We start from the raw sequence: 26,993 nt of genomic DNA, 5'->3' as shown, positions 1-26,993 counted from the left end.
TTTATACCCATGACACAAAAAAAAATCAGTAAGTATATATATATATATATATATATATATATATATATATATATATATATATGTATAATGGTGTTTTCCAGAATTATATTACTTTCGTATTCGAAACAGTTTTTAAAGAAATTTTTTCTTTTCATTGTCTATGTGGTCAACTAGCAAAGCCTAAATGGATAAAATATTATGTTTAGGTTTTGGATACCTGTAAATATTTTTGTGAAAAAGAATGAATATGTCAATGCGTATTCGGTTGAATGATAATACAAAAGAACAGACAAGACCCAGAGCACAGTATATTTATTTATTAATATTATTATTGTTTATTTAATAAAAATTAAGTGTTAATTTAAGATACATATAATATAAAAGGATATAATGAAAATTGTAATCGCTTTATCGTTGGTAATTTTTAGACTAATTTTGAAATCATATGCAATACACATTGCAACTGTGTACATGATGTACATATTAAAACAAAAATAAACTTCAGAAGGCTTAAACAAATTTTAGATCCAACAGCATTACTTAATAATACGAATGCTAAAGTTTTTTTTCTAATATTTATTTCAATTATTCTTATAAATTTTAGGTACTATTTAGTACGTAAATGATTATAAAAATACTCTTTTTTCATTAGAATTACTATTTATAAAATGATAGATAATTTTGTCATTGAATAATTTTTTAAAAGTATAATATTCTATAATTATACTTTCTTCGGTGGAAATAGAATTTTAAAATCAACAAAAAATTCTTCGTTTTAAAAGTAACATATAATAAGAAATAACAACAAAAAATTTGATAATAAATTAATATTACAAGATCGTTTCATTGTAATTAGAAATGGATGTAAATTCCGTTCGATAGTGTTGAAAATACAAAAGATTTACCATCAAGACTATTAAGGAACGCAAAAAAAACACTTGATTTAATTGAGCAGTAAGATATCCTTAGCTTAAAAAGCAACTTACTTTGGGTAAGGGGGTACGGTCGTGTACACGTAACGTTTATTTGTAAAGAGAAAGAGGAAGAGAGAGAGAGAGAGACAGGCGGGGAGAGGAAAATGTAAAAAAGCTCATAAGCATGCGTATGTAGTTAAGAAAAACTAAAAGGGCAAAAAAGACTCTAGAAGCGCCAGACAAGAAGAACAAAAACGAATAGACCAGAACAGAACACATATAGTATGGAGCGCAAGTATAAGAAAGACAAAAATAATGGAAACTCAATGTGTTATTTATTAGAAATGTTAGGCACATATATAGTACTCATATATCCTAATTGTAAATGGCTGAATTAGTGTGTAAAAATACAACGAATGGGTGTGTGAGATCCTTGCCTGTTTCTTTCTCAATGCGTACTATGAGTCATTTCAGTTCCCTCTTGGTATTCCAAAGTAGTGAAGGAGCAGGAAGTTTTTGTTCGTCTCTGTCGTCTATCACTTGCTTGTTTTTTCATTTTTTCTTTCTACTTACTAAAAATAAAATAATAGCTTTATTGAGAATCTTATTTGTATATAATTTGTTTACCGTTAACAGAATTTTATTAAGAAAAAATAAAATATTTAATAATGCCAAGCCATTTCAATTTTATCATAACATCATTATTTGTTGAATTTCTTAATTATATCTAAAATTGTTTAACATTTCATTTATAATTTCTAAATTATACAATCTATTTTACTTAAATTATCATTATTTTATTATTTAACTTTATCGCCCAGTACTAATAGTAAATTATACTACTTTCAAAAGTATTACGTATTTATAAAAATATTTTACTTTTTTTTTACTTTTTTTTTTTTTTTTTTTATAAAGAAAAAACATTTTATTTGATGAAAATGTTATAATTTTGTCAATAAATTAATTAGTTGATAGTAAACAAAATTCAGTTACTTTTATTATTAAGGAAACCAATAATTAATTCTTGTCAATTTTTATATTTTATCAATATTTTTTCTTTATAACATAACTTGAAACTCTTGTTTTACAGTCTTATAGAAAGATGCAACGAACAAAGATATTATTTTTGAGTTTAAGAGAATGATTATTTATGAATATCAGTTGATATAATATGAGCACTATAATACTAATTATTATTACTATATTATTTATTATTATTATTATTATTATATCATTATATTAAATTATAATTTTATTATTATTAATAACTATTGCATGGAAGAAAAGAATATATCTTAAAATGATAATATATACGGAACAAAAATAAAAATGCTATTTTAAGAAATTAATACCCATTGCAACAAGGATGCTGAAAAGTAATAATAGAATCCTTGGTACCACAACAATTTCGAATTTCATTTACGTTTCCGTTGAGATATTCCATTTACTTCCACAACATTTGAAGAAGGGAACACATATTAAGTCATTATTTTTGCCAATAAGCATAATAAACGATTTTGACGACATACAACAGAGACGACATTCACTTCCAATGTAACACCAAATAAAATGAGGTCGTACGTAATGTACAATACATGCGTTTTATTTTACTATATATACCAAATACGGTGGTGTCCTTGAGAGGAATGACGACCAGTTCTGGTTCGTACTGAATAACCACACACCGTGTAAGTACTGACTTTGGACCACTTAACTGAATTTATTTACACTGAAATATTATGATATGGAATGATTTTTGCTGTTATTATGAATTCTCCTAAGCATGTATGATTTGAATTTCAAGCAAGATTGAGCAATGAATGTTAAAAAATGTTAGCAGCCTTATTTTTACAATAAAGAAGTGAGCATTAAGAAATATTAAATAAGTTTTTAACCTTTGAATTAAAATAATATTTATTAAAACTGCTATTGAATACGATATGTATTACAGTAGTAATTACATAGTGTTTTCAAATGAAAATAAGTGAGTAATTGTTTTAAAAATATTGAAGACATAATTTCTTAAGCTACCAGTAAACTAATATGTACACGATTATTACATGTAACATATAACTGAGTAATGGAAATAGAAGTCTAAGTAAACCAAAACCAGAACAAGTTTTTTTTTTAACTTATAATAATTTATACGGACAATTGTTCTTGTATAAATTGCAAGAAACAACAATAAATATACTAACCATTTAAAGTTGAAATAATTAAAAAGGTAGTCGATATATTTCGAACGATATATTTCAAAGTATAATATTTCATCTTAATTATAAAAATATATTTGTGACGGATAATAGAAGATCATATTACATTATTATAAATAATTTATGAAGTTATTCTATAAAAAGTTCGTTCGTTTATCTGTCAATCGCTGATTGTAAAATGCATTTCCTTATTTATATAGAAATCAAAATTAAGACAATAAATTCTTCAACCCTGCTATCGTAAAAATTTACTGTTTCTCCTAGATTTAATTGCTATAGTATTCCGTTGATTATTTAATTTTTTTTTTAATTGAAAGAATATGAAAAGTTCTTAATATAAAAATAAATAAATTTTGCTTAATAATATAAAAATAATGACAAATTTATACTAAAATCAAGACAATCAGAAAATATATAAACTATAACTAAGAAAGAAAAAAGAAAAGCATTTAAAAAATTTTTTTAATTACAAGAAAATGGACTGCAAAAATTAGTTTTTCTTTTATAACAATTTACGCTAAAAGAATATTGACACTTGTAATCTTTCTTTGTAATATTATAATAGAAGTACAAGTTATAATGGAAACAAAAGTCGACATCGAGATTCGAGACGAATTGTTATGCAGGTAAGTACTATAAACGCACCGTTTGTCATTTTTATTTCAAAGCTTGCTTTAATTTCAGTTTAATTATGAAATGGAATAAATTCGCTTACTCGGCTTGATCATAGAAGAAATTGTCAGCGAGGATTTCGTCCTTTTTAAATTAAAAATACAGGTCGAAACAGAAAAGAAAGAGTAAAAAATCGCTTACTTTAGCACTAAACTATGATACCAAATTAGCCCGCGACCTACTTTCCACTTATTCTTTCAATCTTTCATTCTGATATTCCTTCCTTCATATTTATTTCAAAATTTGTATTTCCTTTTATTACTACTATTTTATTTCCTCTTTATTTCTCAATTACAATTCCCAAATAAAAATATTAATTAATCTTTAATTATCATTTTATTCAATATATTAAAAAAATGTTAATAATTTTACTATCTTAAACTATAAAGAAGTTAAAAACTTATTTCTAACATATAAAAAGTGTTTGTTTATTACGAATATAAAATATATAATACTAATATAAAATATGAAGAATTTGTTAAGAATAATGTATAACTCAGAAAGATAAAAACAATGCATACGTTTTCATAATAATTTAAGTAATCTCGTATGATTCTTGGCTTGATTAGGAAAATCAAAAAATACAATAAAAAGAGACTCAATGTTTTTTAGTCAAGAAACATTTTAAACAACCAACTACAATTGATATTGTTTTATATTTATTTTTAACTTTTTTGTTTAATATATAAATTTAAAAATTATATTTTCACAATTTTTCAATGCATAACAATAGTTAACCATAAAAATTATTTTTTTAACGTTTACTTAAATTTATCGATGTAATGATCGAAGAGAAAAATAGATAAAAAAAAACACTGACGAATATTGTATACTCGCACCTAATATTTTATAAATTTTTGCAATTATACTATTGTAAAATGATCTTATTAAATGTTTAACATATTTCTTTATATACAACTCTATAAATCGTAAGCAGTCTTAATTATTTGATAAAATTTGGATTCTATAAAACAGAGACAATTTTTATATTTAATGAAGTATGTAACAGTATTTTCTTATTAAACTGTTCAAAAAAAATGTATACATTATATAAAAAATAAAAATATACTTAAATAGAAGCGTAAGTGAGTTCTATAAAATAAAGTCTATGCTTATTTATCCCAAAAACGAAAAAATAATAATATTTGTCAAAGAGAGTCTGCGTGTTAAAAAATTTAAATTATGATTTTATAATAAAATAGTAAAAGATAAATGTATTAAAAAAACATTTTTTAATTCATTAGTATATTCAAAATTTTAATAATTTAGAAACCTTATTTACTGATTATTTATAAAAAATTTCTTTTCTTTTTTTTAAATAGAACTCGCTTTAAAAATCTTTTCTTTTTATAATTTAAATAGCTAATTTAAATATATGTGTAACTGCATAAGCATACAAATAATGGTAATTACTTAAGCAAATAAAATAATAAAATTATTATTAAAATGCCTATTTTAATTACATGCATTACATACATCTATAAGATTGATATAATATTAATATAATATTAACTAATAATATTAATGATAATTTTAAGTAATTCACTTTAGCCTATTAATGGGCCATTTAATATCACGCAATGGATAATTAAAGTATAATTTAAAAATATAAATTAGTATTTATATATAAAGCAAGCATTAGAAACATTTTTTCATTTACATATTAAATTAGAATATATATACACGTAATAAATTAGAATATATTTTTAGTTATATAGAATATAACTAAAATTATATTTCACAGAAGTGAAAAGGAATAGAAGGACTTTGAGAAAAGAAAAATATGAATAAGAATGAACAGTCAGCATAGTAATACGCTTAAAAAAATATTAATTCTTTGGAAAATATATATTATACTGACAAAATTCAATTGATTAACTCAGCAATATTTGAAGTAAAAAATCTGCGTAATATAATAAATGTGAAATTATAATGATATTATTTTTTATAGTATTATTTTTATAATACACTATTCTATATAGTATAGTTATAAATAAATATTTTAATAATATCTCTTTGCAATGTAATAGTTGATAATAAAAATCAATTATAAACTAAATTACTTTTAAATTTTGATAATTCTTCATAACATTGTTTATAATTTTTATGTATTAATAAAACTATGTTTTATGAATAGAATTAAAAAAATTAATATATAAAGATAAATTTTATTTGTTAAATATAATATATATATATATACAGGTAATGTTAGTATTTATTAAAAATGGCTATTATACAAAAAATTATAAATAGTTTATATTAAAACAAAAGATAAAATTGTGAAAACCAATTCTTGATTGAATTATTTCTGAATCCGTACTACGTAATGAACACCGTTTGACTTGGTAACAAGCAACTCAACTGTATATATAAACAACTTATTATATATCACCTATCGCAGCTTATATTTTTCTCTTCAATGTTTTAAATTTGATTTCGGCTCAATGCGAATCAGAATTACTATCATTTTTTCTATATTGTACATATTATTTTAAACGACAAAAAAAATATTATATCGTAATATTAGATTACATTATAGTGTGGATACACTATAAAAAAAAACTCGGTAAATCATTTTATAGTGTGGATATGGCAATTTATTACTTATTATTATTGTAATATTTATTACTGGTATGTGAACTTATTCTACTATATGAAAAATATAGTAAGAACATAAAAATCAAATATACGTAAGGATAATGGAATCTCTCCTTCGATATACATATACCAGCTAGAAATATGTTCAAAGTTTTTTATTAAAGGATCTGAGATATAAAGTATTGAGTTTTTTTAGTTCAACAAAATCACCGGGCGATACATTGGAGGTTGGAAAATATTCACGGAGTAGCGATTCTCCGTGATTCGCGTGCGCGATTGCGCTTCTTTCTCGGCAATCTAATAACTACCAGACGACATGCTTCAAGGCGCAATTACGCACCAAGTCAAATCTCTTTCTTTTTTTCATTCTCTCTCTACTTCTACTACTTTCTCTTATTCCTTTCCTCTGTTTATTCAAGTATCGATGTACCTGTTTATCTATCTGCATGCTTCATACATTTCTTTAACTAATACACTTATTATATTTCATTAAATCTTGAAGCATCGTTACACTTTACAAAAGTATGGACGCTAGTAATTCCTAGTTGTTATTAACCGACACTGCTAAGATTTCTACACACTATTTTTATCTATCTATGCAATCTTGTAAAAAGTCAACTACAATTGTTCTGCTTATTAACTGGACTTATGATCTATTCAATGATTCGTGCTTTTTATTATTGACTTTTACAAAACTCTTGTAGATATTTACTTGCACTAAAAGATTCGTTATAACTGATTCGGCTTTTGTACTCATTTTGTATTTTAAGAAAATAAGAAAATTAACATACAATACTATAAATAAAAATGAAAGTAGGATAAGTTTTCGTTAGAAACTTACATCAGCTAAAAATATTTATGTATGATAAAAAATCTGTGTATGTTTCATAACAAAAATTGAAAATTTATCGAATCAATTTTTGACAGAATGAAGTATAAAATTATATGGATTAAGAAAGACACAACAGTGAGTAAGAGAGAGGGAGAGAGGGGGAGGGGGAGGGGGGGAGACGGCGAGAAAATATATTATGTGATGTTGGGAATGACTTGAGTCAAAAGACTGAAGCTAAATGTCTGTACCAACTTAGTTTAATACTCTGGTTTCGAAGCAAAAACTTGGCAATGCAATTTTCTGACCCCAAATTTAATTTATAATTAAGAATTTATTACACTATGCATTTTTACTTGCTAAACTATGGAAATCACCAACGATTTTCTTTATTTTCTTTATACTTTATAAACGTATGTCTTAAGTAGTAGAACCATTATGTATATACAGACATTTGAACAAAAAAATCCATTCTTATTAAAATTTTCCATATTTTTAATTAATACATAAATTATATCATTTTCATACATAAAACTTTACTATTAATTATATTTGTACATAATTTATGAAAATAAAAATTATACAAGATTGATAAGACTATTACATTGATATAATAAATTAATTTTAATTATATTATTATTATTATTTATCCAATTATTTTTGAAAATTTTTAAATAAAAGTTGTTTTGAAAAAAGTACAATTGACATATTGATTCAAGAAGTTCTGCTTTAAAATAAATAGTCTTTAAATTGACATTGATTGACAGTTTCAACAATTCATAGAAATAAAAAACTTAACTACAATTGTAATTGATGGAATTGTGTTTTACATTTTTATATGATTAATACTTAATGACTTTTTATTAATATCTTACAACTTTCATGCTTAATGGATTACAAATAGTACATCATATAGAAATGACATTGTAATAATTTTTTTACATATACTTATATATAATTTTACCTACATTTATCATTAACTTTACAAATTGCTACCATATTTTTATATCTCAAATAAACATTTTTCAGTATTGGAAAAATAGTTTCAAATGTATTGTTAAGAAACGAGAGATTTATAGGTATAAAAGGGAAAAACGGTAATTACCGGTGTGATTTAGCTGTCGGAGCGAAGCTCCAATACCATCAAAAATAAATCCATGTTAAAATTTAAACTTCACTTTCTCAACCTCATATACACTATCGTACGTTATAACAAACTGCCGGTACTCACTTAAATACACAATTCGTATATTCAGCGACAAGCCACTAGTTAATTTTCATAAATTCCACAACATTAATCTAAACTTCGCCTCATTTATGAATGGAATAGCAATAAAACTACGATAAATTTAAAGATATGTGAAAGCGGCGAATGTTCAGAGGGAGTTAAAGTGCGCTTCTCTCTCTCTCTCTCTCTCTCTCTCTCTCACTCTATGTAGCGACACTCGAGCAAACGACACACGTCTGCGCTTCCTATCGGCACTCCGACTCTTTTTCTGCACTCAACCCAAGCAAATGCACACTAGGGGCGCGCGCAACTTCTACGCGCAAGCACAAACGTGCACACATACGCGCACGCACTCAGAGTCTCTTATTCTCCCACTCAGTTGGTTGAAAAAAAAGAAGTAGTCAAAAGGATATAGCAAGACGAACCGTCTTGAACCACTCCCAAAATTCACTCTCTCCCTTTCTCTCTTAGATATCATCGTGCCAGTCCCTCTTTAGTAAATATATATAGTATATCAGTCACTCTTACAGCTCATTTAATTAGTCATAAGCCGACTTGTTAGCCAACCTTGACTATACAACCAAAACACTGGAGTTTAAAAGTCCGATTTTTAATACAAGAATAGTACTAACGTTATCATACCGATAAAAAATATAATAGTGAACGTTATTCATGAATTACGATATTTTAAATAACTACTTATCTTACCTTATAGTAACATTGAAGTCCTCTAAGAATAATGCAAACGATAAAATAAGCTGTCATCATCTAATCATTAGCTAAAGACAAATTATATATATTAAATAAAATGAATTTTATAAATGACCGAATTAAAGTGAGATGAAAGCATTTACTTTGCCTGTGCTTTATTGCTATCTGAAGTACACATACAGTAATAAAAAATATGTAAAAACAAGTATTTATGATGAAATAAAAATATACGAAATAACATGGTATGATAAAGAAAAGGTAAAATCTTGAAATCGAAAAAGATAAGAGGGAGTCAACTGATGCGCAGGAAAATCTATTAGCGAGGCTCGTACGAAGGGCAAATACTTTGATATAGAGCAGAGAGCCAAAGGAGGATTTCGTCTTTCTTATATATTATTTCTACCTACGCCAAACTCCTTATTCTCCCAATAATCCTAAAACTCTCGCATGAAAACTCTACACATGAATTTTATACCGACATCGTCAATTTAACATTTGAAAAAAATCTTTTAATTACATTTTTATATTATGATTAATATTTAGATTTATATTAAAAAAAAAAATTGATTTCTATATTAATAATGTGACTATGAAGTTTCCAAATATTTGCAACTGAATATAATACTAGAATAATTCTCAAATAAATAAGTAATGTTAATAAATTATGATTTCATTATAAAATAGAAACTTAATCATTCATTTTATTCACTAAAATTAAATCATTATTTTGCAGTAAATTACAAAAACCAAATTAGGAGTATTTTTTTTCACTTCAATTTCAAAAACATATATTTTAAATTTTTAATTAAAAATTTGAATTAATTGAAATTAATTGATCTTCGTTCAAAATATTATCGAATTAACTTAAAAAATTATATAACAGGGATTAATTTTATTATTTATTTCTTATGTGCAACTATTAAAAAATTTAAAGAAAAAATAATTATCTTATTTTACAATATTCAGAAACAAAATTCGACTTTTGTTTAAACAAAAAAAAAATGAATGTTTAAATAATTATTGTAGCTAGCATTAATATAATTGTCTTTATATCAACTATTTTAAAAGCAATTGTTCAAATATATGATTCCTTGTTAAAAAATTATATTTATTATTAATTGAATAATAACAAATATTAATTTCTTCTGATTCTAACTATGTGATTAATTTAATATTCTATAATAAATTAAGAATAAACTATAATTGGTAAAGAAATCGAAAGATATTCAAAAAAATTAAATTTGAATATATTAATGTCGATACCGTTAATTTTTAAAAACTCATATTTAAATTTTATATTCGGAATATTTATAGTAAAATCTAAATGCAATTTTGATCGTACTAAATGAAGCCAAAGTCTACTAAATAATTGAAAAGCCTTTTGTAGAATGAAATATGAATCTATTTAATAATTATTTCATCTGACATGATAAAACTTATAATTCATAATAAAGGAATACAATTATCCAGTTGAAGCTTCAAATCTATTAATAGTTAATGAAATTTAAAATAATTGCGCTCATAATAATAAACACAAATATTCCTTTTATTATATATATATATATATATATATTTTTTATTTTGTATTTTATGAAATATAAATAAATAAGCATTTTAAAATAGTGCGCATAATTTTCGTTACAAAATTTTGAGAAAAAAAAACAAGTTTTTTTACATACACACACTTATATATAAATTTATACATAGATATATACGTATTTCTGTAAACAATTGAACATAAATTTTTCAGAACGAAAATATTAGATTGCTATCTCATTGCGGCTACATGAGGTAAGGAATAATAAATATTAAGATTACCTTGAATAATTTGTCAAGTCAGAAAACATTATTTCATCTATTCTAACTATTTAATAAACTAAAATGAAATTTCATACACACATTTTTTCTTTATAATACTATGTAGATGAAAAGTATATGAAAAATACTAATTAACTGCACCTGCAGGGGGTTTAAATAAATTTATTCATATCACTGTCAAAACACAATGGCAAGATGACAAACACTGCTGACATCTTCAGACAGTCATTCAATTCAAACTTGGGCTGATTAAATAGATTAAGTATTCCGCTAATTCGTGAAAATTGCAAAAATTTATCAATCGCAGTTCTTTCCGCTATAGTTTTATACGAAACCGTAAGGTGACGACACCTTAACGTCGCACTTCACCATAATAATACATAATATATTATCTATATACATGCACAAGCAATTGTTGAGATTATTCAAAATGGACAATGACAACTATGCATGGAACATACATGCGGCTACTGCTTCATGGCCATTGTGCATTGGAATTACAATTATTTATATATTATCGGTACGAAGGAAATCTCATATGCACATTGCAATTAAGAATTTATATTTACCGAAAGCTTTGTGATGTCGCTTAAGGCGGAGCATTAGCGCCTCTGGCGGTGCTTTCATTACCTATCAACTCCGCTGTATGTCTTGTTACTCTAAAAAGTAAACTTCCTTTCTGTTGTCAAAAGGCCATGTTGACAAAGAATATGGCACTATGGTTCTGTAATCTGTAATATGTACATCTCATAATATAAATTTTTTCATCCGACGAATTGGTTTGTTGAGAATAACAGTAGGCGATAATATAGTTAAGCAAAATGTCGGAACGTAAAGTATTAAACGTAAGTGTATTTTCCTTTTTTAAAATAAACATAGATATATATAAAGCTATTGTAAGGTTAGAGATTGTAGTAATGTTTTATAAGCAAATATGAGACTTCGATTTATCTTTTATTTAATATTAATTTATCGTATTCATTATTTAGAAATACTATCCACCGGATTTCGATCCATCGAAGATTCCGCGTATGAAATTGGCGCGGAATCGTCAATATACAGTTCGTTTGATGGCCCCTTTTAATATGAGATGCAAGACTTGCGGTGAATACATTTATAAGGGTAAAAAGTTTAATGCTCGGAAAGAAGATGTGGAAGGCGACACTTATCTAGGTATTCGAATATATAGATTTTATATAAAGTGTACTAGATGCTTACAAGAAATTTCATTCAAAACTGATCCAAAAAATACTGATTACGAGATCGAGGCTGGTGCAACTAGAAATTTTATGGCATTAAAATTAGCCGAAGAGCAGGCCAAACGAGAGGAAGATGAAGAAAAGGAAGAAGAAGCCACAAATCCTATGAAATTGCTTGAGAAAAGAACGCATCAGTCGAAACAAGAACTGGAACTTTTAGAATCACTGGAAGAACTTAAAGATTTAAATCGTAGACAGCAAGCTATAAATTATGACCAAATGCTAGAACAATACGATATAATAGCTGCTAGGCAAAGGACGGAAAAAGAACAAGAAGAATACGATGAACAGCTTATTAAGCAAATATTCAAAAATAAAAATAATATAGCAGGAAAGGTTATAGAGGAAGAAATTATTGAGGCAGAAGATAATAATGAAATGGAACCACCAAAGAAAATTCAAAAGCTATCTGCCCCATCGGCTGGAACAGCATTTTCTGGAATTCCATTAAGATCAAGTATGAGTATAGCGGATAAAAGGAAAAATCTTGGTATTAAAGTAAAATCTGTAAATAAATGTGTCACGTCAACTATTAGCTCTAATACCGTTATGCATGATATAGAGAATGATCAAGTAAGCAAATGTTCTAATAATATAAGTAACGTAGATAGCGAACAAGAAAATGTACATAGAGTTGACGGTGGTAGTAATATTATGAAACAAGAAAGCACGGGCAGTACTGTTAAGACAGCAAGTGGACTTTCATTATTAGGCACTTATTCAGGAAGCAGCGAGGAAAGCGATTGATCTGTATAAAATAAAGTTTATTTTTATTATTGTAATAAATTGTAGTACATAGTTTTTATTTATAAAACGGTTGTACAAAATAAATTTATCTTACAAATATCTCGACTATAAAATTCATGCTTTTCATAATAATTTAATGTACAAGTATTATAGTAATAATTAACCTTTTCTTTATAAAAGGTAATTGCAAAATTTTTCTAATTATCTTTACAGTCAAAAAGTTATTTAATTCATATAAAAATTTTTCATTTTGTTCATTCTTAATTAATTACAGCTTGGCAAAAAGGCTTTGTTGACCAAGAAAGAAGTTCCTTACAGGAAGCTGAACCCTCTATTCCTAGAACAGAAAAATTACAATTTAAGAAAAAAGTTTAAATAAACTCGATACTTTATCAAAATTTAACAAGGTCTGACTTAATAAAGTTAGGGACTCATGTAAGGAACCTCAAAAAACTTATCTAAAAATTAAAGTTTGTATACAGCAGGGAGTACTCAACTTATTGGCAGACAGACCATGTTTAAACCAGCAAAAACGGTTTAAATAAATATTAAAAAAATATTATTTCTAAACTTTGTTCTAAAAGTGAAAATTATTAAAGTTTTGTTTTGTTTTAGAATTATAGGTGTTTTTATTTTTTTTATTTTTATTTTTTTATTTTTTAATTCAGTAAGGGTCATAATTTGCTGTATATACTGTTTATTATTTAAAATTAGTAAAGAAAAAAAAATCGTATGAAATTATTAGGATATATAATGTTCCAAAGAATGTAAAATGTCTCCCGAAGCGATTCATTCACAATATGCATTAAATTTTTCCGATATGTCCATTTGGATATTCTTTACTCAGCTTTCTAAAATTTGTGACGTTTACGTGCATGATTACTGCTTTCACGGAAAAAAGGTTTTAAAAACCATCTGTATAATGGAAAGCCACGCTTCCATGATTCTTTAATATTTTGTGCCCGCTCGTGTTTTTCCAAATCTATTTGCCTTTTGAGTTTGTGTTTACTTGTACAATCTTTCTCTACATGTCGTTTAAGATCATGACCGACTAAGTTTTTATATTTACGCTCTGGGACTGTATAGTTGAATGTATTCACAAACGTCTGCTTTTCGGTTTTCAATTGGGCATAATCTCGACATGCATTTTCTCTTTGACTCAGAGGAGCTAATTTTGATTGAAATGTATAAAGATCAGTTGATTTTACTGGAGAAGAGTGGTTCACAAAATCTTCAATCTGGTAGTTTTGAATTCCTATGGCTGGTAAAGTTTTCGGGCTTACGTACCGATGAGCTTGTTGGCCTTCTTTAAGTGCAACTTCCAATTTCGCAATTCGGTTTTCGAGTCTAGTACGCTGCAGCTGTGAATGTTCTTCTTGTTTTTCCATTTGTTTTACAAGCTTTTCCAGTTTTATTATCTGCATTTCCTTGCTTTCCAAAGTTGCGTACAATTGTTTGAATTCCTCATTGTTAATTGGACTAAATGTATTCTACATATAAAGAATAAAAAGAAGACAATTATTTTATTCATATTTTCGTATTTTATTAATTTGCAATTCATATTCGCATGCCATTACTCGCAGAATTTAATATTTAAATAGCATTTAAATTTGCACCATTTTTAACGAAATAGTGACTATGTACCTGGTTATTTGTCTATTAATTTAGATCATATAGCTCGAAGATATATCGACTTACCTGATCAAAGTTTTCAATATACCCATCCTCGTTATGTTCAAGAAGCTGTTGCATCTCTTTCCTCACCCTGCAGTCTTTATCTTGATTGCGCATGTATCTCTCGTAATGCTCGTTCTTAAGTTGTAGTTGCATACAAGTCTTCTCAAGATCTTTATTTTGGATGTTAACGTCAGCGAGATTACTACGTAAATCCGAAACTTGCTGCTGCAACTGCATTATTTGAGTGTTGTAAACATTTCTATTACCATCTTTCATTTGTGACTGCATTTTGCTCATATCCAATAGCTTATCTTCCAATTGTTCTTCTTTTTGCTGTCTACATGTATGATTAAGTTATCAATATAAAGGTAATATAATGTGAATGTAATATAAATTTTGTAAATTCAAAATTTTCCGTTCGTCATAACATTTGTAAAATTTCATATTTCTTTTCCTTCCTAGTATTTAATAAAATCTTTCGGAAAGATATATGAATGAAAATGTTTATTTATATTAGTAAAATTAATTAGACGATATCTCTTAATTATAGATTGTAATGTGATGATTAACAAAATTCAAGATAAACTAAATAGCTATGAAAATTAGATAATATATATTTAAAAACTATGAAATGAAAAAAGTTTAAATATTTATTTAACTGTTTTTGTTCTTAAAACAATTAAATTAATCTGAAATAATAGAATTTGTCCAAGTACACTATGTAAACAATGATTATATACCAATTTTATATATCATATTTTAAAACTTACAATTTTTTATAATTTTTTTGAAGTTGAGTAAATTGCCCTTTCAATGTCTGAATTTCATTGGACTTTTTCAGTACTTCTGCAGTTAATTTTTTATTTGACGTATTGTTTTCCTGATCCTAGGTATTTTAATATTAAATTAAAATCGATTACTAATGCAAATATGAAAAATAAAAGGTTTAAAAAAATATTTACCGTTTCATTAACCGTTTCAATAATTTCATTTCTTTCAATTTGTAATTTCTGAATTATTTTTTCTTTTTCAGCCAAAATCGTTTGAGTTTTCTTAAGGTCCGTAAACAGTTGTATTTCGTATTCCGTGTGATGATTATCTAAACAAAAAAATAACTTTCTGAATAAAAATCATGTCATCTAATAATTATACAGTAAATTAATTTACCTAGTATTACTTCTTTTTTTTTCCCTGGTATCTCAAGTAATTCTTTACACTTTTCCTCTAATTTTGCATATCGTATTTTAAAATCATTAAATTGACATTCTAACTCTTGTCTTTAAATAAAATTGTAAATATAATTAAAAGTTTTACACTTCTTCTTTATTTTATTAATTTTATTAAATTTACCTTTGCTTATATTCCTCATTCAAATTGAATTCCATGTTTTCTATTTTTTGTTTATAATCATTCTCTATATTTTTCACTTCATTTTCCTTACATTCAACTTCTTCTTTCAGCTTAATTAATCTTAAATATAATATGAAAATATCAATGACAGAACGTTGTCGAATATATTGATAATTAGAGTATAGATTTTTATTTTATTATCATGATATTTATTTTAATATATTATAATAAATAGGTAAGAGTAAATATCTTTATATTTCTTACGCACGCCAACATATATATACACACACGCGTGCACACACACACACGCACACACACACACACACACCCGCACCCAAAATAGGTATATGCACGCATTTAATATTGGTTAGGTATGTCTAGATTTGCATTTAATTTGCGGAAACCCGAGTATTATATCAACTTTAAGCAGACAACGTAAATTGAAATAAATTATATAACGATAAATTATGGTCGCGCCATCATAAACGAATATTTAGCATTTTTGGCAATATTTATATAGACTCTTATGATAAGTAGTGTAAAAAGAAGTAAGCGAATTACCTGCTCTCAAGGGTTTCCTTCTGTTTTTCTGATTTACCAATGACAGTTTCATGAGTTTTTTGAAACTTGGCAAGTTCCTTGGCCTTGCACTCGACATTCGCATCTTTCTGCTTCAGTTGGATCTCAAGTCGTTGAATATTCTCCTGGGCTTGACGCAGCTTCTTTTCAGAATTTGCTATTGCATTCTCCTGCTCTCGTAATTTTACTCGTATTTTCAACGATTTATCCTTCTCAAGACGAAGTTCTTTTAAATGCTCTTCGTAATTCATGTTTTGAGCTATTGCGCGAATATATTAGCTAATATACTTTTTGCAAAATGATGGTACAAAATACTTCTACTAACTAATATTCTTATTACTATTAAATTTATGTTTTAAAAAAATTTATTCGATCTTTTAAGTGCAAGAAAAATGGAAAAATTGTTTAAAAAATTGTTTTAAAAAGTCAAACCTCATTATTTATACGAGACTGAATATTATACATAGAATTCCTATTTAATAACATATTTAATTATTAATTATGTTAATTTTTCTCAATTTATTTAGCATGTGCTTTTGTAAGAATGCTATTTAAAACTTCTCTAAATCCTAAAGTATGTTTTCATTAAGTTTCTACATAGTAAATATAATTGAAGAAATAAGCAGAATGCAATTATTTAATATAAAATTATGTCTTACGGGAAGAATTGTCGCCATTATCATTGTCTTGTCGGTAAATTTGACACTCTTGCCATAGAAAACCCATGCGCAAAACCAATTCTTTTATTTGTAACAACTGCTCTTGTCGGATTGAATCCAATTTCTTTTCAAATTCTACGTTCTCATCCTCATAACTTTTGCATTGATGAATCATTTCTTCTTTACATCTGCAATACATAGCATAAATAAATCATACGTGATTTGCTTTACAAAATGAATACAATGATCCTACTTTCTTCAATGTATTGACTGTTAATATGAAAACACAATAAATGTCGTTTGCATTTTAAAAAGTCATGTATTAGAAAAAAGTAAGATAATTGAAAAATTTATCGTACTACTGACGTAAGTGGTGACGGATCATCCCAGAATTCACGCTCGAAATTTGTGAGCCAAATGACGATATCCTTACGTTTATTGAGTACCTCGTTACATAACGCCAGTGAAGATTCCGCAATGGCACTCAAATTCGTCTCAAATTGTGTGACCAATTTATCATCAGTCGATCCGACATTCTCTAGAACACGATTACCATTCTTGATATTAACAAACCACGTACCCAGCGGATTCAGATCATCCAAATGACCCGGATCCTTTCCACCTAATGACAAGATCTTTTCGCGCAATCGATACAATTCCTTGAACGACGTTATCGAAAGTTTCTGTTGAGATTTATATCATGTTAGACTAAATCGGCCAACCGTATAAAATGTACGCCCACATCAAGCTATTATCAATGTACAATTAACTGTATTTAATTGCATTTCTTAAAATGTACCCGTTAGTGAAGTATTTATAAATAACCTGTTTATCTTCAATGTCTCTTGCAAGAGTGACGTAACGATTTTTTTTTTGGTTAAATTTATTTTCTAAAACTCGTTTTTCATTATTTTCCGATCCTGCGGATATGTTGGCTCTCGGTCGTATGATGACGGTTGGCGGTTTTTCCTGACTTTTAGATACTGGCCGCGATGGTGGTGCTGACAGCTTCTCTTCCGCATTTTCCGAAGTAACACTAACCTCATTATTAGTTTCCTAATTATTGGATTACACATAGAAAATTGCATTAGCATCGAATATTTTTACAAAGATCTTGAATGAGGCTTTAAAAAAAATTTTATTCGAAATAAGAAGCTTAAAAAATTTAACTAATTTATAGATATTTATTAAATATTATAAGGATATAAGATAGTTGTATGGATATTTACTTTACACGCCACTGGAATTATTGATTTTCCTTGTTTTGGTATTTTACTTTTCACAGCTGCACCCGATAAAGATTTTCTTATAACTTTGTTAGGTTTGTCAGAAACTTTCAGACCATCTTCTGTTTTATCAATCATTTAAATTTTTTTTTTGTTTGTTTTTTTTTATAATATAATAGAATAGAATATAATACGAAAAAAATATGATAAAATAGAATAATATAATAGAATATTAATGTAGTAATATCAAAATTAATGTAATAAACAAAACTGTGTACAAAGAAGCTTATTAGACTTACTCGCAGCATCTGAGTTGGCTAGCCTCGTAGACGGAATCGACATTTCGCAGCGTATAAAATTAAATCCCTGTCAATAACATTATTTTTTTAAATTTCAAGTGTTATCGCCCGTCTCATGCAGGCTACCTCTTCAACCGGCAGCCTCACGATTTTCCTAACAGGCAAAACATTTGAAAGAACGCTACGAGAAAGACTTCATGTCACATCAACATATATACATTTCTGTATTAAATAATTGACACAGTAGTTAACTAATAAATGCTAAATAACAAACCGTATTAAATTTTTACATTAATATTATTAATTTTATTTTCCCGTATTTCGAGTATATCGTGACAACAGTACGACATATAAAAATAATAAAATTTCAGAGTTTGACACTCGATATAATGCAATATTTAATTGAAAAGTATATAATTTCATGATTAATTATTTTATAATTGCTTGATAGGCCTTACTCGTGTTAACATAATTTTAATAAAATGCAAAACAATCCCTGTATACATATAAGCATAAGTAAATACGATAAATGGCAATATGATGAACGTATCATATTTGTTAGAAAAGTTAAATTTACTGATAAAATTACATTACACAAGTATAAATATACATATGTGCATTAACTTTATTCGACGATTAATATTTATGCAATTGAAGTGTTATGTTCTACGCTAACATATAACCTTTTTTAAAGATACTCTATAGCGTGTGTTTAAATTCAACGCTATGAATAGAATTATGCTATACAATTTTAACGAGTTACAATGCGTGAGAGAACATCAATTAATGTCGCTCACAGTTCGACCTCTTCCATAATGATGGTTTAGCTGATCTGTTTTGTGTGCCGTATCGATTATGACTAAATAATTTCACTACTTGACTATAAAGAATAAAGAATCGAATTCACCAATCATTTACAATCGAATTATGTTATTATTTATCATTCGTGTTGGATATATGAAATAATTATAACTTTCTTTTACTTGTATTATATATATATATATATATATATATATATATATAAATACGCAAATACACTCTATAAATATTTATGAAATTAATGAGCTAATATTAAATCAACTCTTCGGCCACGATTATATGTACATAATACATGTATTCTAAGACCACAAAAAAATCATTTATTTTGGCATGAAGAAGTTATAAAAACCAAACAAAAACTTCGAAACTTTAAATAAACGCGTTGGATTTACATTTCCACAGATATAATAAGCGCTTGGAGCACTCAACGCTTTAGCTTTTCGTTTGGTAAAGAAGTAGGGTTGCCTCAGTCGACCGGAAGCCGACCACATGGTTGGACGTTTTTAAAAATTTAAGTCGAGAACTAAAATTAGTCACTATGCAATCGTGATGTGTATCTTTGCAATTAAGATTCGGTTTTTCTCCAACGAAATTTTCTTTGAACTTCTTTACGAATAAAAGTATTGGACTATTTCATCTTATATCTATTGTTATACTTTTCTTATTAGCCTTTGAAAATTCATATATATATATATATATATATTTAAATAGCTTACCTTTAAAGAAATTACTTAAATAAAACATTCTTTAATTTATAATGAAAACTTCTAAGACGTTAAATCAATTCTAATATTTACTAAAAACCTTGGCAATTAATATTGCGTATACAATCGATACGTAAAAAAAGGCTAACTGTATAGATATGTGCGCGTGTGCGTGCGTGCGTGTATGCATGCGTGTGTGCGTGTGTGTGTAAATAGTTAAGACTATTTCTTGTACATTTATTTGATCACATATTCCTACTTTAAATTTGAAACTAACATTTATTCTTAACAAAATAACTAAACAGAAATAATAATAATTAGAATATGATATAATAAATATTTTTCAGAAATCTTTTTCTTTTAAAATCAGATTTTTTTCATACTTAAAGATGTATTATATTACTACAATAAGATTCATAATTTTCCTATTTTTCGTCATGGGAGTTTCTTCTGATAACTGTAAAATATCTTGGATGGAAACAGGACATAAAGTGTTAGAATCACCATATATTCTTCAACTATCAATAGTTAATACTACCGGGGATTTACGTACTTACTTTCCAAATACGTTCTACGATAGTAAGTTTTATAACAAATTTATTAAGAAATAATAAATACTATTAATGTTATTTTAAAATCATTGTAATTAGTAAAAATATTCTTAAACTCACTGATATTAAATTTCAAGAAAAAATTTCAATTTTACTAATTATACCACTATTCTTACCATACATCATATTACAACTAATTATATTTTATTGCTTGACATGATTCAACTATTTATTCCACTGCCATTAAATATGAAACATAAATTTACTATAAATATATTAAAATAAAACTTTATCTTTACAGTTACAATAAAAACAAAATTAAAAAATCATACTTTCACACAATTTTACTTTAAAATCCGAAATAAAAACAAATCCATGAATTATGGAACATTGAATTTACGCGAAAAAGAATTGTCAATGTTTCACAACAATCCGCATTGCATTAATAGAATTATCGATGGACCAGTGTCACTTGCTAAATTAAGTATAATAATTGGTTGGGAAAGTCCATCTGTAAACAGTGGTTGTATTGAAATCAGGTAAATAATTATCAAAATTTTTATATTAAATATGAATATGAAAGATTCATTAATAATGATAATTTTGTATTAAAATTTTCTTATGCTCAATACAATCAACATAGGAGTTTATAAAATTTTGTTATTAAAAATAAAATGTAACTTTAATGTATTATTGAATAATTTTTATGGTGATACTCATGAATAAAATTTATGTAAATTAAAAATTAATTACAATACTCCAATCTAATTTAATCTAATATTTATACTGTTTTGCTTTTTATAAATATTCTTAAAACAAGTTTGATTAAACTTTTGATTGTTTAACGCATCACTTCTTGAAACTTTCATTACCAAATAAAAATACAATGATAATTTTCATATGTTCAAAGGAGTGTAAATATATTTATTTCGAATTTGTGTATAAACTATATAGTTTGTTAAAATATGAAACATTGTAACATAAAAATAGTTTAAATACATAATATAAATTACTGTTAAGAAGACTTACGAGACATGTAACGTATGTATTAAGAATCTAAACATTCGCGAACAAATACAAAATTCGTTTAAAAAAATATTATATTCAATATTATAAAATATCGTAATAATATAAAGACCATGCAATTACGAATAATAATAAATATCAATAATGTTTAGAGCAGTCATTAAAGAAACAGATTTAAGATATCATATAGTAAATAGAACAATTTGCGAGGATCCACGAGTAGTTTTGGATAATGCAGGTGAAATTTTAAAAAATTGTTGCGCTTGCGACGAGGGTAAGTATGAATTGACATTTGAAGGACTTTGGTCGAGGTACACACACACGAAAGTAAATTAGTTTAATTAGATTTTATAACGATAAAAAAATATAAAATTGACTTACTATTATTTACTTTACAGTACTTTCCTCAGAAGGAATGGTTAGCAGTTTTTCCAACGGTCATTGGAGCTTCTCATATGACTAATTATGAATTTTGGCGTCCTTATACGAAAGCTAGCAAAGGTTTAATTAAATATGCAGAAACTGGAGACACAGTGGACTTAGAATTAGAGCTTAAATTGAACGTGAGTTTATTAAGAGAATTTTTTTAAATTACTTAAATATGATCCTAATTTTCTTGTTGAATGTCATTATTTCAAAGTGAATTTTAATTATGAATATAAATGTCTGATGGTCATAAATTTATATGATTTTATAGAAACGAAGAATAAGCACTTTAATCAAATTTCGCGGTGCAAACTTTCAAAATAAGACTAACAAATCTTTTTCAAGTGTCAGGGTGGATACAAAGAAACACGTCGTATCATTAATTGCTAAAATAGGTATAGATTAAACAAATATCTCATAAATTAAATGTTTCGCTTCGATGTTTAATAATAATGAATGTAACTGTCAAATATAGAACCATCGCCTGATTGGTTCGTCGGCGTATCATCGTTAGAGTTGTGCCAACCTGACTGCACATGGATTAAAAATAAAATCTTGAATTTGTACGCATACGATGCTGGAAGTAAAAATGGTATGTTATATGAAGTAAGTAAATGCTTTTTTATTCCCTAATTTTACAATGTAGCATTATAACATTTAAATATTTGTATAGAAAACTATAATTTATAAACTAATATATTATGATACTTACATGTACAAGTCTCTCTTTCAATATTAATATAAAACATAAAATGTTCTAACAAACTTTTATTAATTAATTTTTAATTTTATCGCAGACTTTTATAGGAATAATAATGTGATTGATAAAATTAAAAAAGGTATGGAACGGTACTTTCATACAAAACTTTAAGTGAAATTCAAAAGTGAATATTCAAAATAAATTTTATGAAGAAGATCATAAAATTGCTTTTTCATTACGAAATTTTTACACTAAAATAATTTTCCTTACGTATAATAAACTACATATATTTAATTAAATATCAATTAACAATTGATTCACCTTATATTATGAATATAGTTGTACCATTAGATTAACATTTTTGCTTTAAACAAAACATTTATCTTTATGTAATGTAATTGTAACAAAGATATTAAATCATATGTAAAATCAAGGATATTGAAGATAATACGGAACCCCAGGATGTAATTCAAAATTTGAATACAACTTGGCCAGTACCTCAAAATAATATAGAGTCGCCATTTTACGATGAAACCAATAATACGCATAATGTAAGACCTCTTGCAAGAATTTACTTCACACGATTAAAGGGCTCGGAAAAAGATTGCCATAACGTCGAAATATTAGGTAAGTATTGTACTTGCATACCAATACATTTAGTACAATTGTTCAGCCAATATTGTAAACGTCAATAATAGTAAATTTTTAAAGGACGTCTCTTCTTTTTGGATGAAAATTTAATATCTGACGATTGTTAATATTATATTATAGAGGACTGTGTTTCTTCGTGGAGTAAGTGGAGCGAATGTTCTGCCGAATGCGGTATTGGTATCTCAAAGCGATCTAGATCTATAATTGAATATTACAATGAGAATAATTGCTCATTACCACTGGAAGAGTCAAAAACTTGTCAAAAAGCAAATCACAAATGGTAACGGATAATTTATTTATTAATTATTTAAGTAATTCGTAGAGTAACTATAAAAAATAAATAAATAAATAAATAAATCTTCATAGTATTGAAAATGTCTCGAAAGAAGATTGCTCTTTAACCGATTGGGGCGAATGGACAAAATGTGTACAGATCTGTGGCCAAGAGTCAAGAAAGCGCGTGCGTTCTTTCAAATGGTATGATTATCAAAAAGCATGTACCGAAACGTATGGTAATATGATTTTAGAAGAAAAAAGAGATTGCGGTAATCCACCTTGTCCCAATGATAAATTTGTAAGTAAGGAAGCATACTTTTAACAATCACATTAAGCATCGTTGCGTTATGCTAATCCTAATGATATAATAAGTTTAAATTTAAATTTGCATTTGTGTCTTTCTTTTTTTAATTGGTGTTAACGTAAACCACTGATTATCTAAAATTGATAATAAATGTTTATATGTGTTGTAAATCCTTATATTATCGGATTTATATGCGTTTATGCGTTCGTATGGAAATTTTATTGTTTGTTTTAGGAGTGCGTAGATGGACGATACAGTAATTGGATGGAATGGTCTCCCTGTACACATATAAAAGGAAATGGAATCAAATTTCGCTATAGAACAATTAAGGTAATTTGCACAATTGTAACGATACTTATAATCTATCTAAGAAGTCCGTAAATTACCATTCAAAATATTATTATTATATTTTCGTGTAGATGAATAGAAATTTTCAAAAACTGTTTATTTCTTCCGAGAAAAAAAATTAATATTTATAAGTTGTTTATACGAGTATATTTGAAAATATTTTATATTTAAGTACGATTCTAAATTATAGCAATAAAATTGAAGGTAATAATTAAAAGAATATGTTGATATATATTAGATATTGAAATGATAATTATATTCTAAAAATTATTCATATTATAAAGAGATAAAATGAAATTTTAATCACACTCACACATATATGAAATGAAACATGCAATAATTCGTTTTATTAATATAAAAACTCTACCCTGATAATCATAAATCATATATATCAAGTTATATAAAATTATTAATTTTAACATTACAAAGTAATGTATTCATGTAATATGAAAATTCAAAATATAATTTAAAAATTAAATTCGAAGTAGTAATATAATTTTTTTCCAATATATAAAATGAATTATATTACATATTTTAGGAACACCTTAAGATAGTTGATCTTGACGATAGTATAGATTATGGTTATAATTCCTGCCTTTATGATACAACTTTATGTGAAATCTCAGATATTCCTTCAATCAATAATTCTATGAACTCAAAAAGCATTCGAGAATTCTCCGAATTGAATGAAGAAGTAGAAAAAAATGCTCATTCTGTAAAAGTCATGGAAAAGCCAGGTAATACGCAAATATTTTACTTAAAAAGTATTGTACTTTTTTTTTTTTTGATCTATCAAATTGTTAGTATTTTTTTCATTAATAAAATAACTTATTTAAAAATATTTGATATTTATGAAAGTATATTTATAAAAAAAAATAATAATAATAATAATGTCGAAAATAAGATATTAGTTTCCTTTTGCATTTTTTGCTTTTACAAGATCGTAATTGTTTTCTCCCTGTTTAATTATTCATATCGAATTTAAAAATTAAATAGACTTCTAGAATAACGCTTGCATGTGGCAGAATTTCAATTTCTAGAAATTATATTGTAAACGCATGCTTTATTTACTCTTATATATGCTTGTATATACTAAAAGTAAATAATTAAAATAATAATAATAAAATTTCTTTAATCTGCTTTATGTCAACTAAATTCTTAAACAATTACATTTTCTCCAGATTATTGTTTATTACGCGTTGACGAAGGGTATTGCTTGAATGGAAATAACGATAACTCGCACAAATATTATTATGATCAATCTAGAGGTACGTGCATGCCATTTCGATATACTGGCTGTGGTGGAAACAATAATAGATTTAACGATGAGAAAGCTTGTAAGCAGGCCTGCATAATACATGGTAAACATTGGTAACAGCAATTTTATTCATATCGATAGATTTTATATATACATAAAACTTAACTTATTTTAGGGCGAAAAATAGACTGCGAAATGTCAATGTGGAGTGCGTGGTCTATTTGCAAAAGCTGCAACGGCTTTCGAAGTAGAGAAAAAACTATTTTGGTAATATTCATAATCATATTGGTGTTACATGTAAAATCTATATAAATTAATGTTCTAATATTTTTTAGATTCATCCTGAAAATGGGGGAAGAATGTGCCCTCTTACAAAAATGCACAGAGAATCCTGCAGTAAATCAACAATATGTCAAGCACAACAGCGATATACCATTAGCTAAGAAATTTTTTGTTACATTTTATATCGTTAAAATAATAAATTTAATTTTATGATGAGCTAATTAATTATTACATTATTAAAAATTTATACTTTTATATATATATATATATATATATATATATATTGCGAATATTCGTCGATACTATTTACGACAGTTAAATAATTTTTTATTGATTTAAAATTTTTCTTAGCTTAGAAATTCCTTAATAAAATTGTTGATTAATGCTGCATTAATCAACTTTTTTTTTTAATAATCATTTATAATAGAAGAAAAATTTATTTAAATCAGGATTGATCATTTACATATTGAATATTTTATATTAACGCCAATATTTACAATTAAAATTTTAATAAATTTCGTGCCAACTAAAACTTATATTTACATCAAATTTTAGTTTAAAAAAAAATCCATTTGAATATTTATACTAATACGTTTTTTAAACAATAAGGTTTTCTCTTTATGAAAAAATAATTGTTTATTTTTTAATTTTTAATTTTAATGTTACAAAGACGACTTAACTTTATTACATTGAAATATACTTTCACATATTAACAATAATTCACAAAAATTCGTATATTTAGAGAATATATAATAATAAATCATTGATTAAATTGTTTAATTATTGCTAAATGTATAAACATAAATCAAGGTGTGCATTTTTACTATAAATGGATATTACAATCATAGATGAATAACTTATTATAATGT

At 26.1% G+C, this 26,993-nt stretch overlaps 3 protein-coding genes across 3 annotated transcripts; 2 read left to right on the top strand and 1 right to left on the bottom strand.

Moving 5' to 3' along the window:
- Nucleotides 1-11,626: 11,626 nt before the first annotated feature.
- LOC105364597 (coiled-coil domain-containing protein 94) lies at nt 11,627-12,989 on the top strand. The gene is made up of 2 exons (XM_011502577.1): nt 11,627-11,828; nt 11,973-12,989. Exons 1-2 carry the CDS (start codon nt 11,805-11,807, stop codon nt 12,987-12,989), a joined length of 1,041 nt encoding a protein of 346 aa, XP_011500879.1. The 5' UTR covers nt 11,627-11,804.
- Nucleotides 12,990-13,220: 231 nt separating this feature from the next.
- LOC105364596 (putative leucine-rich repeat-containing protein DDB_G0290503) lies at nt 13,221-18,928 on the bottom strand. The gene is made up of 14 exons (XM_011502576.1): nt 18,780-18,928; nt 18,484-18,602; nt 18,080-18,310; nt 17,621-17,937; nt 17,255-17,442; nt 16,578-16,854; nt 16,017-16,136; nt 15,834-15,943; nt 15,629-15,765; nt 15,437-15,552; nt 14,688-15,003; nt 14,277-14,479; nt 14,059-14,157; nt 13,221-13,326 (listed from the first exon to the last, which is right to left on the bottom strand). The coding sequence occupies exons 1-14, from the start codon at nt 18,820-18,822 to the stop codon at nt 13,302-13,304; spliced, it is 2,301 nt and encodes a 766-aa protein (XP_011500878.1). The 5' UTR covers nt 18,823-18,928; the 3' UTR covers nt 13,221-13,301.
- Nucleotides 18,929-20,694: 1,766 nt separating this feature from the next.
- LOC105364470 (spondin-1-like) lies at nt 20,695-26,340 on the top strand. The gene is made up of 14 exons (XM_011502396.1): nt 20,695-20,881; nt 21,155-21,392; nt 22,032-22,206; nt 22,278-22,442; nt 22,577-22,700; nt 22,781-22,911; nt 23,440-23,632; nt 23,777-23,936; nt 24,023-24,230; nt 24,471-24,566; nt 25,123-25,321; nt 25,766-25,945; nt 26,018-26,109; nt 26,178-26,340. The coding sequence occupies exons 1-14, from the start codon at nt 20,740-20,742 to the stop codon at nt 26,283-26,285; spliced, it is 2,211 nt and encodes a 736-aa protein (XP_011500698.1). The 5' UTR covers nt 20,695-20,739; the 3' UTR covers nt 26,286-26,340.
- The last annotated feature ends 653 nt before the right edge of the window (nt 26,341-26,993 follow it).

The sequence above is a fragment of the Ceratosolen solmsi genome, unplaced genomic scaffold, assembly GCF_000503995.2.
Source record: "Ceratosolen solmsi marchali unplaced genomic scaffold, CerSol_1.0 scaffold39, whole genome shotgun sequence".
Lineage (NCBI taxonomy): Eukaryota > Metazoa > Arthropoda > Insecta > Hymenoptera > Agaonidae > Ceratosolen > Ceratosolen solmsi.
Note: the sequence above shows the minus strand (reverse complement) of the source record. Positions and strands in the feature narration are given on the sequence as shown.

What these genes read in the sequence shown, in the direction of transcription:
- LOC105364597 (XM_011502577.1), top strand. Translation starts at nt 11,805, where the DNA reads ATGTCGGAACGTAAAGTATTAAAC. An exon ending in CGGAACGTAAAGTATTAAAC is followed by an intron (nt 11,829 to 11,972) that starts GTAAGTGTATTT and finishes TTCATTATTTAG; the next exon opens with AAATACTATCCACCGGATTT.
- LOC105364470 (XM_011502396.1), top strand. Translation starts at nt 20,740, where the DNA reads ATGGGAGTTTCTTCTGATAACTGTAAAATATCTTGGATGGAAACAGGA. An exon ending in CCATAACGTCGAAATATTAG is followed by an intron (nt 23,633 to 23,776) that starts GTAAGTATTGTA and finishes ATTATATTATAG; the next exon opens with AGGACTGTGTTTCTTCGTGG. An exon ending in TTCGCTATAGAACAATTAAG is followed by an intron (nt 24,567 to 25,122) that starts GTAATTTGCACA and finishes TACATATTTTAG; the next exon opens with GAACACCTTAAGATAGTTGA.
- LOC105364596 (XM_011502576.1), bottom strand. Translation starts at nt 18,822, where the DNA reads ATGTCGATTCCGTCTACGAGGCTAGCCAACTCAGATGCTGCGA. An exon ending in AAGGAAACCCTTGAGAGCAG is followed by an intron (nt 16,137 to 16,577) that starts GTAATTCGCTTA and finishes ATTATATTTAAG; the next exon opens with ATTAATTAAGCTGAAAGAAG. An exon ending in CAAAAAAATTATAAAAAATT is followed by an intron (nt 15,004 to 15,436) that starts GTAAGTTTTAAA and finishes TCATACATGTAG; the next exon opens with ACAGCAAAAAGAAGAACAAT.